This window comes from Oryctolagus cuniculus, chromosome 18 (genome assembly GCF_964237555.1).
Source record: "Oryctolagus cuniculus chromosome 18, mOryCun1.1, whole genome shotgun sequence".
In the NCBI taxonomy this organism is placed as follows: Eukaryota; Metazoa; Chordata; class Mammalia; order Lagomorpha; family Leporidae; genus Oryctolagus; species Oryctolagus cuniculus.
The window spans coordinates 5,494,956-5,507,213 of record NC_091449.1 but is presented as its reverse complement, the minus strand read 5'-3'; the positions used below and the strand labels follow the sequence as shown (position 1 = coordinate 5,507,213).

The following is a 12,258-nucleotide window of genomic DNA, read 5'->3' as shown; positions in this document are numbered from 1 at the left end:
AAAAAAAAAAAAAGATTGGCAGAATAAGACAATGGGAGAGATACAATGAATATCACACAAAAAGGTGGATCAATCCCTAAATACATACATAAATTTTGAAAGAATTTTATTTTTGTTTGACAAGTATTATAAATGCATATGGGGTACCATGTGATTTGCTTATACATGTATGTTGTAATGTTCAGAAAAAGGTCAATATATCTGTCTCCTCAAACATTTATTATTTCTGTATGGTAAAAACATTCAAGATATTTTCTATTACCTTCTTGTTTCAAAAATATACAAACAAGTATTGCAGCCTATAGCCATGCAGTGTGCACTAGGACAACAATGTATCATTTTTACATTACTCTTTAAGACCATTCCCAGTAAGTCAAATATTTTTACAGACCTCAGTTAGATTTCCTTAAAAGCCATGTACATAAAATATAAAGATACAAAGAAAAAGTAAATATTTTCATGTGAATCTCACCAATGGAAGAATGACCTTGGTGCTGTGTCTAGGTTTCAGGTGCTGAGTTGAGCAGCTTCCTCAGGATGATGCCCTTCTTTCACAGAGATCCATGTCAAAGATGAGTCGCAGCTCAAGCAGTTTATTTTAGCAACACTCCTGCAAGTCAGTTACTGGGAGCAAGCCAGTTACAGGCTGTTTGAGCACTGAGCTGGAGAGTCTCTGAATGAAGAGGATTCTCAGTCTACATAACCATCCCTCTTCTTACATATGTGCTCAGCCTAAGTCAGGTACTAGGAGTTTCTGTCCTCAAGGAAGTTTGAGCTGAGCTTGCAGAGGAAGCTTTGCTTTAGGTGAGTGAGAGCTGCATGTGTGCTGGGGCAGTCTTATTTCTGGGATTCCCTAGGCCAGGACTGGGAATGCTTGGGCTGGGCCCTGTCCTACAGCTGAGGAACAGGGAGTGTCACCCTGCCAGACCTCCAGAGGGCCTTTAGCTGACATTGACCTTACAGCCAGGGTTTATCTCCTGCACTGTCCTACACATAGGCACACACACATCAGAGTAGAATAGACTGTGAGGTTAAGATGGCTTGTTGCTATTCTTATTACCATTGCTTTGGACTACTTAGTTTTTAAATTTTTAAAGTAATTAGTGGATAGAATACCAACATAATTTGACTTCATTTGTCTACATGAGCATATACAAACACATATGAACACAAATATCCCTAATACATAGAAATAAAAACAGGCTCTATGGGGCCATTCTTCCTTTTCTGATTTGATGCCAACTTCTGACAAAGTCATTACATCAGGATCAAGTGATTCCCATGATTTCTCCATAAAATCCACATTTCTTGGTGGTGCCAGGAACATTAGTGATATTTTCATAACACAGGAGCTGACATGAGAATGACATAGTAATTAAATCATTTTTATTTGACAGAGTTAGTGAAAGAGACAGACGGAGAGAAAGGTCCTCCCTCCATTGGTTCACCCCCAAAATGGCTGCCATGGCCAGGACTACTCTGATCCGAAGCCAGGAACTAGGTGCCTCCTCCTGGTCTCCCATGCAGGTACAGGGGCCCAAGCACTTGGGCCATCCTCCACTGCCCTCCCAGGCCACAGCAGAGAGCTGGACTGGAAGAGGAACAACTGGGACTAGAACCTGGCTCCAACATGGGATAACAGCACCACAGGCTGATTAACCAAGTGAGCCACAGTGCTGGCCCCAGTAATTTATTTCTAACTACTAACTAGCTCATTTCTTTTTTTAGCACAGAAATTCAGGCTGCTACTTTACCTGACTCTGATACCAGGACTGCTTCAGAAATGTGCTTGCACTTGCAGAAGGATTAGTGAATAAAGAAATCATGTCCAGGGGCAATGTTTGGCCTGTTGGTTAAGATTCCAGAGAAGAAGGCCACACCCCATATTGGAGTTAACAGGGTCCTATACTCAGCTCTGCTAGTGATTTAAGGTTCCTATTAAAGCAGAGGATGGGAGATGCTGAAGTTGGCTCTGCTCACTGGGTTTTTGTGACTCACATGAAAGATGTCAACTTAGTGCCTGGCTCCAGCTTTGTCCCCATTCCTGGGCTTTTACAGGCATTCTGGGAGTGAACAGAGGATGAAAAGCTCTGTTTCTGAATATGAAATAAATGCCAAGTAATAAAGCTAAAATAGTTAATTAAACTGAAACATGGAGATGAAACCATTGTGAACACACTTCAACTTCGACATATTCCTAAGCAGAGAATGCTGTATTCCTTTTGTGGGCACAGCACAGCCTGGGCACCCTGGAGTCGTGGCTCATGAGAATGTAGGGGCTCACAACTGGGAAACTTCCAGCAATTACTTCAGAGGTGGTCACCAGCCACAAACTAGGACTGCTTAAAACAGCCAAGCAAATGTGAAAGATGGAGGAGAGAGTGCTCAAGGACACAAAGGTGCTCACCAGGACGAGGATGCTGTGGGTGGCTCTGGACTCTGGGGAGGACCTGGAGGTAATGATGGTCCCATGGATGTATTGGACCTTCTGCTTGTGCCTGTACAGGGTGAAAACCATGGAGATGCTGGCCAAGAGCATGAGTGCCACAAAGAGAGTATCTCGGAATAGCACCTGCACAGCATACAGCAAGTCTAAGCATTTTGCATGACTCACAGAATAGCAGTAGCCATGATCAGTTTTCTTTGTGATGTTTTTGTCACTCCAGTTTCCTGACATATGCACAGGCACCATGACATTTGTTATCAGGTTCAGAAACCAGCAGAGGATAGTGGAGGGGCTGATGTACTTCATTGCTTTTGCTTTAATCTCTGCCCATTTTGGGTTTCTGGCACTGATTGTGATGGCCTGGGAGATACTCAACAGGCAGGTGCTGCAAATGGACACATCCCTGCTCACTCTGTGCACATAGAACACAAGCTTGCACCCAATATCACTGAGGAAATACTTCTTCCCAAAAGCTGCCATGGTTTGAGGGACTCCTTTGGAGAGAATGGCTAAGCAGTTGGCTACCGTCAGGTGTTTGATGATCAAATCTGTGGATCTAAACTTGCATCCTGTGCAGTAGAGGTAGAGATAGTGGGAAAGAAGAGAGAGATTTCCTAGAATTCCAGAGATAGTTTGAAATAAGAAAATCATCCCTATTGTCAAGTCTGCAGTGGACATCCTATTAGCTCCCAATGCCTGATATTGTCTCTGAGCCTATGATTCCTGTGGGGGCAATGAAGCATGAGCCCTATGTATTAATGGCAGCTGAATTCAACATTCTCTTTTTATATTTTCCTCCAGTAACATAGATTCACCTTTAGAGTTAACTGGTTAACATTTTTCTTTATGAACATGTTTCCAAACAGAATCATGTGTAACCTTAGCGTTCTTTATAAAACATTTATTACAAGTGTGAAGAGATGCATGTAGTAATTCCTGAATGTGTCATAAGTCCATAGAAGGCAGCAGCAGTCCTTTCATTGGAAATCAAATATCACTCAGGCAGCTACAGACTACTGATTTGTCTAAATTTTAAGAAAAGCAGGTAAGTTAAAACCTGGTACACATAGAGTGAGCTGTGTTCTTTGGGATGCATATATGTGAACCTAGTTATATTCACCTGGCCAATGCACTGTAGATTAGTGGTACTGGGTCTTAACAGTTTCATACAAGTTTACTTCTATATATTAGATTTATTGCATAAGCCAACATAACTAATGGTTAAATACTTAGGTATCTTTTTAGATGCAGAAAAATGTATTATCCTATAATATTCTGGGGTCTTCTCCTTGAACAATCGTGTTTTATTAAGTCAAATTGGTTGATATAGGGAAGGGCATGGAATCACTACTGTGCTATTCTCTAGGAAGATATTAAAAACATGGACTGATCCTATACTCGACCCTGTACGCTGGGACAGGAGACATGGTATATCTTGTATGATAGAAGCTAAACATTCTACTGTCATGTCATAAAATTATTTATTTAGTAATACTTAAGTGAAAGCTTTTCCATCAGGTGAGATTTCTGAAAGATACTGGGTATAGAACACATAGACCTTATGGAATCTCAGAGGGTCAAATCCTGTGTGAGTTATCGCTTAAAGTTGTGGAGCTTGCAAATAGCATGGAAATATTTCAATCCAGAGAAAATGTCTGAAGAGACACTTGAATGTGAAGCCCCTTCCTACAGTAGAGCACTACCTTTCATTAACCAGGCTTCCCTTACATCAACATGGAAAACAATCAGAACGTATTAAGGAACCATAGGTGTTTCCTAGGAAACAACCACTGGTTCCATTGCACAGCTGGTAGAGCACAGTCCAAGGAACCTTTCTGCCAGCAGTCACCCCTGGGCTCTCTGTTCACACCCAGCTCTGGAGGACCTTGGCAGGTTTGTCCTCATTATCCCACAAGCATGTGAGTCTACAGGCTCCTCTCTGGTAATTCTGAGAGTGGAGACTTTGGCTCCTGTGAGTCCACTGAACAGCAGATGGATTTGGAACAACAGTCCTGAAACACAATACACATCAGTTCTCATGACCATGGACCAAACCCCAAACCAATATCATTGTGGGTGACACCAAATCACATTAGGAGCCCCCAGGGGTTGGTGTGGAGTGGAGGACTGTACCACAACGAGTACATCTTTCTTTTCCTTTTCATATTTGTATGAACACAAGCCACGGAGCCTGTGCTGGCTGAAGTGCCTGTTCAGACAGATAAACAAGGCTTGCTGAGAACTCAGAGTCTGACCTTGAAGAGCCAGCTGCGGTAGCAATGGAATCTGGCCCTTCCGGGTCAATGAAATTGGCAGTCTGAATATGTTGGAAAAATGCAATGGTAAGGGCAAGGTTGGCATGGGCTCTAGACTGGCTGGGCTTGCTCCCCATTAACATTCACAGACATCACTTTAACACAGTGCTCAGGGTCTGTCAGATCTCAGCACAAAGAAAGCTTTGCACCTGTGCAGTCCTACAGAACACACAGGCACGTCCACCTCATGATGAAGGCAAGTCCTCAAGCTGGTTTCCCAAGGATCTGAGCTCATGGCCAAGACATCCTTGAGGTCAGACCAGAACCTGGCTCAACAGCCAAAGCTCTCTTCACCCTCCATCACCCCACAGACCTCTGCAATTACAGGAGGGACTTCTCTGCCCCTGCCTCACCCCTGAGAGCTTACACTCTTTCTTTACCTTCAGATTCTGTCCTTGTGAAGTCGATTTGGCATCAGAGAGAGATAGGGAGCTTCCAGTAACAGGACCCCATCTCCCTGACCTAGTTCACACACATCTCTGAATCCTTCCTCCCCCTGGGAGGCTGGGGACAGGACCAGGAGCAAGCACAGGAGAATCCCCTTTCTCACCTGATCACTCACAGAGATGCCTGACTGCCTCCTCGTGGGAAGCCACTCTCTTTCTCACTCGCATAGCAAATCCGCTGATCTCTGCATCCAGGACACACATCAGCACTAAGCTCAGCACTGTCGTAAGCAGTGGGCTGGGGCAGCTGGAGCACTAGAAATGGTGTGTGCCTGTGACCTCACTTCCCTGCAGAGCTGCAATTATCTTTTCACCTGCAGCTGCACTGAAATAAAAATTGGGGTTGAGAACACTTGTGAAAATATTTTCCCTCCTGCTAATTATCAGGAACTTTTATAACATTCTAGTTATTATTTCAAAGGAGACTGTTAAACTCTTACACTGACTACATCTTTTCTCAGATCCCTGGGGCAGACAGGGTCTGGCATGGAGGGAGCAGGAAACTCTGAGTCTGACATGGGAGGGATGAGAAGTGAAACTCCTGTGTCTCCCAGGATTCATAGATTTCTGTCTACCCCAGAGTGAGTTCCTCCACAAACTTCAGACCACTAAGCTCAGCCTCCCTCATGTGATAATGATCAGATTAGTGTAGAGAATGCTCCTGAGGAAGGTTTTCAGAGACCCAGGTGCAACGGAGAAGGTGATGATCATAGTTTAATTAGAAACTGCTGTTCTTTGCGTTGATGTGGCTAGCTGGTAACCGCCCCCCCCACAGTGCCAGCATCCCATATAGAAACCTGTTTGTGTCCCCAAATATTCCACTTCGGATGCAGTTCCCCTTCTAAAGGCGTGAGAATACTAGCAGAAGATGGCCCAAGTGCTTGGGCCCCTGCCAACCACATGGGAGACCCCAGTGAAGCTCCTGGCTTTGGTCTTGCCCAGCCCCAACCATTGTGGCTTTTGGGGTGTGAAGGGGCTGGTGGGAGATCTCTCCCTCTCTCTGTAACTCTGTCATTCAAAAGAATACATAAATGTATAAAACAGAGGAGAAACCATTTTTCTATTCATAGTAATAAAAACATGATAAGAAATTAAAAAGAAAATGAAGGAAGGAAGGACAAAAGATGGAGGGAGTAGTATCTACAAAAAAGTATAAAGAAAAATGAACTTGTACAACACCTTGCAGGAAATAAATCACTTAATAGCACCGGGGAGAGAAAACACTGCATTTGGCTGGTGCCACGGCTCACTAGGCTAATCCTCCGCCTGCAGCACCTGCACACCGGTTTCTAGTCCCGCTTGGGGTGCTGGATTCTGTCCTGGTTGCCCCTCTTCCAGGCCAGCTCTCTGCTGTGGCCCGGGAGTGCAGTGGAGGATGGCCCAAGTGCTTGGGCCCTGCACCCGCATGGGGGACCAGGAGAAGAACCTGGCTCCTGGCTTCAGATCAGTGCGGTTCGCTGGCCACAGTGCGCCATCTGTGGCGGCCATTGGAGTGTGAACCAATGGCAAAGGAAGACCTTTCTCTCTGTCTCTCTCTCTCACTGTCCACTCTGCCTGTCAAAAAAAAAAAAAAAAAAAGAGAGAGAGAGAGAGAGAGAGAGAGAAAACACTGCCTTTTTCTGGTATTCCCTGAAAAATTCTTTGGAATTAGAGGATTTAGGGATTTTATTCCAAAGGTTTCTTTACAAGTTTTCACCTTTCTTTCTCATCTCCAGTGGACACTGGAGAGAATAATATCAGTGTATATGCAGAATGTTAAGAGCCCTCAGAAGTGAAACCATGGTGTAACAGGCAGATTCTCATATTCGCTTAATTCCTAGGTAAACCACCTTACCTCCTCAATTCAAGAGAATTGAATTGTTACCATGATTTTCTGGCCACACCCCTTTTTGCTTATTGCTTATACTCTTGATTGACTTTGTAATTAAAGAGGAAATGCAACATGAGTTGTAATTTACTCTTTGAGGGGCAGTGCTGTGCCGTAGCTGGTAAAGCCACCGCCTGCTGTGACAGCATCCCATATGGATTCCAGTTCAAGACCTGGCTGTTTCATTTCTGATCCAGCTCTCTGCTATGGCCTGGGAAAACAGTAGAATGTGTTGCAAGTCCTTGGGCCCCTGCACCCATGTGGGAGATATGGAAGAAGCTCCTGGCTCCTGGCTTCAGATTGGTGCAGCTCCAGCCGTTGCAGCCAATTGTGGAGTGAACCATCAGATGACCTCTCTCTCCCTTCTCTCTGCCTCTCCTTCTCTCTGTGTGTAATTCTGACTTTCAAATAAATAAATCTTTTTTAAAAAGAAATTTATTCATGAAATTCAAAACATAGCAATGTACTATTTTCTTCAAACCACTAATACACCTCAATTTCCATGTCATACTTTAGAGTTGTGGTATTGGACAGCCCACACACTGTTGGTTGATACCCCGTGCTCAGTGATGGACAGAGCTGCCAGGATTCCTGCTGGATTTCTCATATGTCTGAAACCTTTTTCTGCACCAAATCTGACATGATACAATCCCCAGATTTTGATATTTAATAACTAGTAACAAGCATTATGTACAGAATAAAACATAGCATTCCAGAATTTAAGATTGAGATATTTTCCTTCTTATCAATGTTATATAAATAAAAGTGATACATTTTATGGATATTTTGAGAATTCAAAATAAAATTTTTAATTGAAATACTAGTTTCATGACACTATGCATATTTTCCCTTGAGATTTTTTTCTTTTTACCTTTGAGTGGCAGAGTTACAGAGAGAGGGAGACACAGAGACATAGAGAAAGACCTATCTTCCATCTGCTGGTTCACTTCCCAAATGGACACAACATCCAAAGCCTTGGCAAGACAGAAGACGGGGCCAGGAACCAAATCCGGCAGCCCCACGTGAATGCAGAGGCCTAAGCACTTGGATATCTTCTGCTGTTTTCCCAGACCACTATAGTGAGCTGGGCAGTAGTGGAGCAGTGGGGACTTGGCCTGGCCCTGATAATCAATGCCAGAGTTTCAGGCAGCTTTACCTGCTGTGCCACAAAACCAACCTTAGGGACATTTCAGATGAAAAAAGTGTTTTATTTTTTAATTTATTGAATTTTTTCAATAGACACATTAAAATGGAGCATACATATAGAAAGCTGTACACATAGAGGGATTATAACATCACAGAATCACAGACCTGGAGAGAAACACACATCCATGAACAGAAGGCCACAGTCATTGACATGACACGTCCATGATCTCTAGAAGCTCAGTCCACCCTTGTGATTCATTATTATTTTAATTGAGATCTATAAAAGGACACTTAACATAGGATCTACCCTGTTAGAGTATTTTCACTACATGATCCAGCACTGTAAGCCACAGCCACCATGTGCATGGCAGAATTCTAGGCCTTCTTCATCTGCTAACTTAAAGCTTCTCACATTGTGATCATGCTTTGCATTTCTTCTCTGTGCAGCCCTACAATGTCCCTTATACTCTCTGCTTCTTTGAATTTAATAGATTTTTTTTTTTATTTTGTAAGACTTACGTTAGCTATCTGGAAGGCAGAGTAATAGAGATAGGGAGAAAGAGAGAGAGAGAGAGAGAGAGAGAGAGAGAGAGAGAGAGAGAAAAGAAAAGAAAAGAAAAGAAAAGAAAAGAAAAGAAAAGAAAAGAAAAGAAAAGAAAAGAAAAGAAAAGAAAAGAAAAGAAAAGAAAAGAAAAGAAAAGAAATCTTACAACCACTGGCTCACTCTTGGAAAGGCCACAAAAGCCAGGGCTAGGTCAGACTGAAGCCAGGAGCCAGGAACTCCAACTGGATCTCACATGTGGTTGCAGGGACATAGTACTATAGTACTAGGGACATTTTCTGCTGCTTTCTCAGGCACTTTAGTAGGGAGCTGAGACTTCAACAAGAGCTCTGATACTTGATGACAGCATCACAGGCTTCAGCTGCACCACTGTGCTTCAACATGGCCCCTGAATTTACTATTTTCTACTCCTCATGTACGTTAGATCATGTAGTGATTGTCTTTCTGTGTCCAACTCACGTCACTTACAGTGTCCTTCATGTACATCCATGTGGTGCTATGCTAGTATTTCCCTCTTTTTAAGGCTAGATATTATTCCACTGTCATATAGCATGATATCTTTATCCACTCACCTGTCAGTACATACTTAGGTTACTTCCATATCAGGGACATCATGATAAATGTAGTAACACACATGAGTTCAGGCTGGCACCACGGCTCAATAGGCTAATCCTCCTCCTGCAGCGCTGGCACCCTGGGTTCTAGTCCTGGTTGGGGCACTGGATTCTGTCCCAGTTGCCTCACTTCCAGGCCAGCTCTCTACTGTGCCCCGAGAGTGCAATGGAGGATGGCCCAAGTCCTTGGGCCCTGCACCCGCATGGGAGACCAGGAGAAGCACGTGGCTCCTGGCTTCAGATCAGCACAGTGCACTGGCCACAGGGCCATTGTGGGGTGAACCAACGGCAAAGGAAGACCTTTCTCTCTATCTCTCCCTCTCACTGTCCACTCTGCCTGTAAAAAAAAAAAAGTCTCATTTCTTAGGGTTACATAGGCACAATAGGGGTCACAAGGTCATATGATTGTCCTGTTTTTAATTTCTGAGCCACTGCCAAGCTATTTTCCATAATGGCTCTATCCAATTTACATTCCTATCAGAAATGTATAAAAATTCACTTTTCTCCACATTCTCCCAACATTTGTTACCATTTCTTTATTTAAGGAGCTTTGTTATATTCCTCTAACTTGGTGCATTCTGCCAAGTACATTTTGTCAGATGCTAGGTATACCTGTGGCTTCTCCACCATCTCCATATTTCTTGTTGGAGCAAGGACCATTAAAAAATCCATAATATAGGAATTAATTGGACAATAACATAATAATTCATTTTTGTTACTTAAAAGCATATTCTTTATATTTGAAATTACACATTTATTTGAAAGATAGAGATACACACACACAGAGAGAGAAACATGTTCCATCTGCTGGTTTACTACCCACATGCCATCAATGCCCGAGTGTTGAGCCAAGCTCAACCCAGAGCCAGGAGATTCATCCTGGTCTCCTATAAGGGTGACAGGGATCTAGTAGCTCAGGCCATCACCCTCTATTCTCAGGCCAAATAGGGAGGTGGATCAGAAGTGCCGCAGTCTGTATACAACCGGAGCCAATATGGGTTTAACACTCAATGCCACAAGGCCAGTCTCATGTTCTTATTTCAAAGCAAAAATACATGCTCTCTTTTTAACCACTCTCTGTTACTGGGACAGATCCAGAAATGTGCTTACACTCCAGGATGGATTAGTGCATAAAGAGCTTATCATTGCCTTGGCAGGAGTTTGGCCTGTTGGTTAAGATCCCAGATAAATTGCCACATCAAACATCACAGTTACCAGAGTTCCATACCCAGCTCTGCTCCCAACCCTAGCCTGCTGCTGATGCAGACCTGCAAGGCAAGGACAATGCCTCTGTAACTGTAATAGACTTCAGTAGAGTTCCTTGCTCCCAGGTGTGTGCCTGAGACCAGTTATTACAGGCATTTGGGTGTGAATCATGGGATGTTGAGCTCTATATCTGTCTCCCCTCCTCTCTTGTTAAAGTAAATTAATTGGTGAATTAATGAAATGAAAATCATACTGAGAACAAACCATTGTGTATAGTCACACCCTTTGCACTCTGTTGCTATAAGTAGGGAATTGTGTATTCCTGGTGCAGGCACAGCCGAGCCTGGGTACTCTGGAGTCATGGCTCATGAGAATGTAGGGGCTCACAGCTGGGAAACTGCCGGTGATTAGTGCAGAGGTGTGCACCAGCCACAAACTGGGATTTCTTAAAACATCCAAACAAATGTGAAAGATAGAGGAGAGAGTGTATAAGGACACAAAGGCGCTCACCAGGATGAGGATGCTGTGGGTGGCTCTGGACTCCGGCAATGACTTGGAGGAGACATTGGTCCCATGGATGTATTGGACCTGCTGCTTGTGCCTGTACAGGGTGAAAACCGTGGAGCTGCTGGACCACAGAAAGAGTGCCACAACGAAAACATCTCGGAATAGCACCAGTGCTGCAGGCAGTGCTCTATGTACTGTGAATCTGTCACTACTGGCTAAATAGCAGTAGCCATAATCAGCTTTCTTTGTAGTATTTTTGTTCCTCCTGTTCCCAGTCAAATGCACAGGTATTGTGACATTTAGTATCAGGTTCACCATCCAGAAGAGTGTAATGGAAGAGCCAATATACTTTTGAAACTTTGCTTTGAGCTCAGCCCACCCTGTGTTCCTGGGACTGATAGTGACAGCCTGGAAGAGACTCAAGAGGCAGGTGCTGCAAATGGACACATCCCTGCTCACTCTGTGCACATAGAACACAAGCTTGCACCCAATATCACTGAGGAAATACTTCTTCCCAAAAGCTGCCATGGTTTGAGGGACTCCTTTGGAGAGAATGACTAAGCAGTTGGCTACAGTCAGGTGTTTGATGATCAAATCTGTGGACCTAAACTTGCATCCTATGAAGTAGAGAAAGAGATAATGGGATAGAAGAGAGGAATTTCCCAGGATTCCTGTAATAGTTTGTAATAAGTAGACCATCCCCATCATCACGTCTTTGGTTTCCATCCCATGAGCCCCAGATGCCTGATTATGTCTCTGATCCTGAGATTTCTGTATGGGAAATGAAGGAAGAGCTACATGTATTAATGTCAACCAAACTCAACAGTCTCTATTCACAATATTCTTCATTTCCTCAATTCGTACTTAGAGATAACTGCTTAATATGTCTCTTTATGCCATGTTTCTAAAGAGTTGAATATGTAACCATTAAGGCCACTTACAAAATATGACTCACAAGTATGTGGTGAGTTTGAGTAATTCTGTATTCATAACTCCTCAAAAGGCAGCAGTAACCATTATTTGAAATAAATTTATCACTTAATCAGTTAGAGGCCAGCAAGATGTCTAAATTTTAATATTTTAATGTGTAATGTGCTGATGTCAACATATTTGCACTGATTTTATTACTATGGCAATTTATTGCCAACT

General features: G+C 43.3%; 3 protein-coding genes across 3 annotated transcripts in view; all 3 read right to left on the bottom strand.

The window, feature by feature from the left end:
• LOC127486314 (splicing factor, arginine/serine-rich 19-like) overlaps nt 1–12,258 on the bottom strand; it is a 70,705-nt gene that overhangs the window by 22,232 nt on the left and 36,215 nt on the right. The window lies entirely within an intron of this gene.
• Nucleotides 2,198–3,124, bottom strand: ORYCUNV1R1634 (vomeronasal 1 receptor oryCunV1R1634). The gene is given in 1 exon segment (NM_001167319.1): nt 2,198–3,124. A coding segment is annotated over 1 exon segment (927 nt).
• On the bottom strand, nt 10,879–11,835 carry ORYCUNV1R1600 (vomeronasal 1 receptor oryCunV1R1600). The gene is given in 1 exon segment (NM_001167287.1): nt 10,879–11,835. A coding segment is annotated over 1 exon segment (957 nt).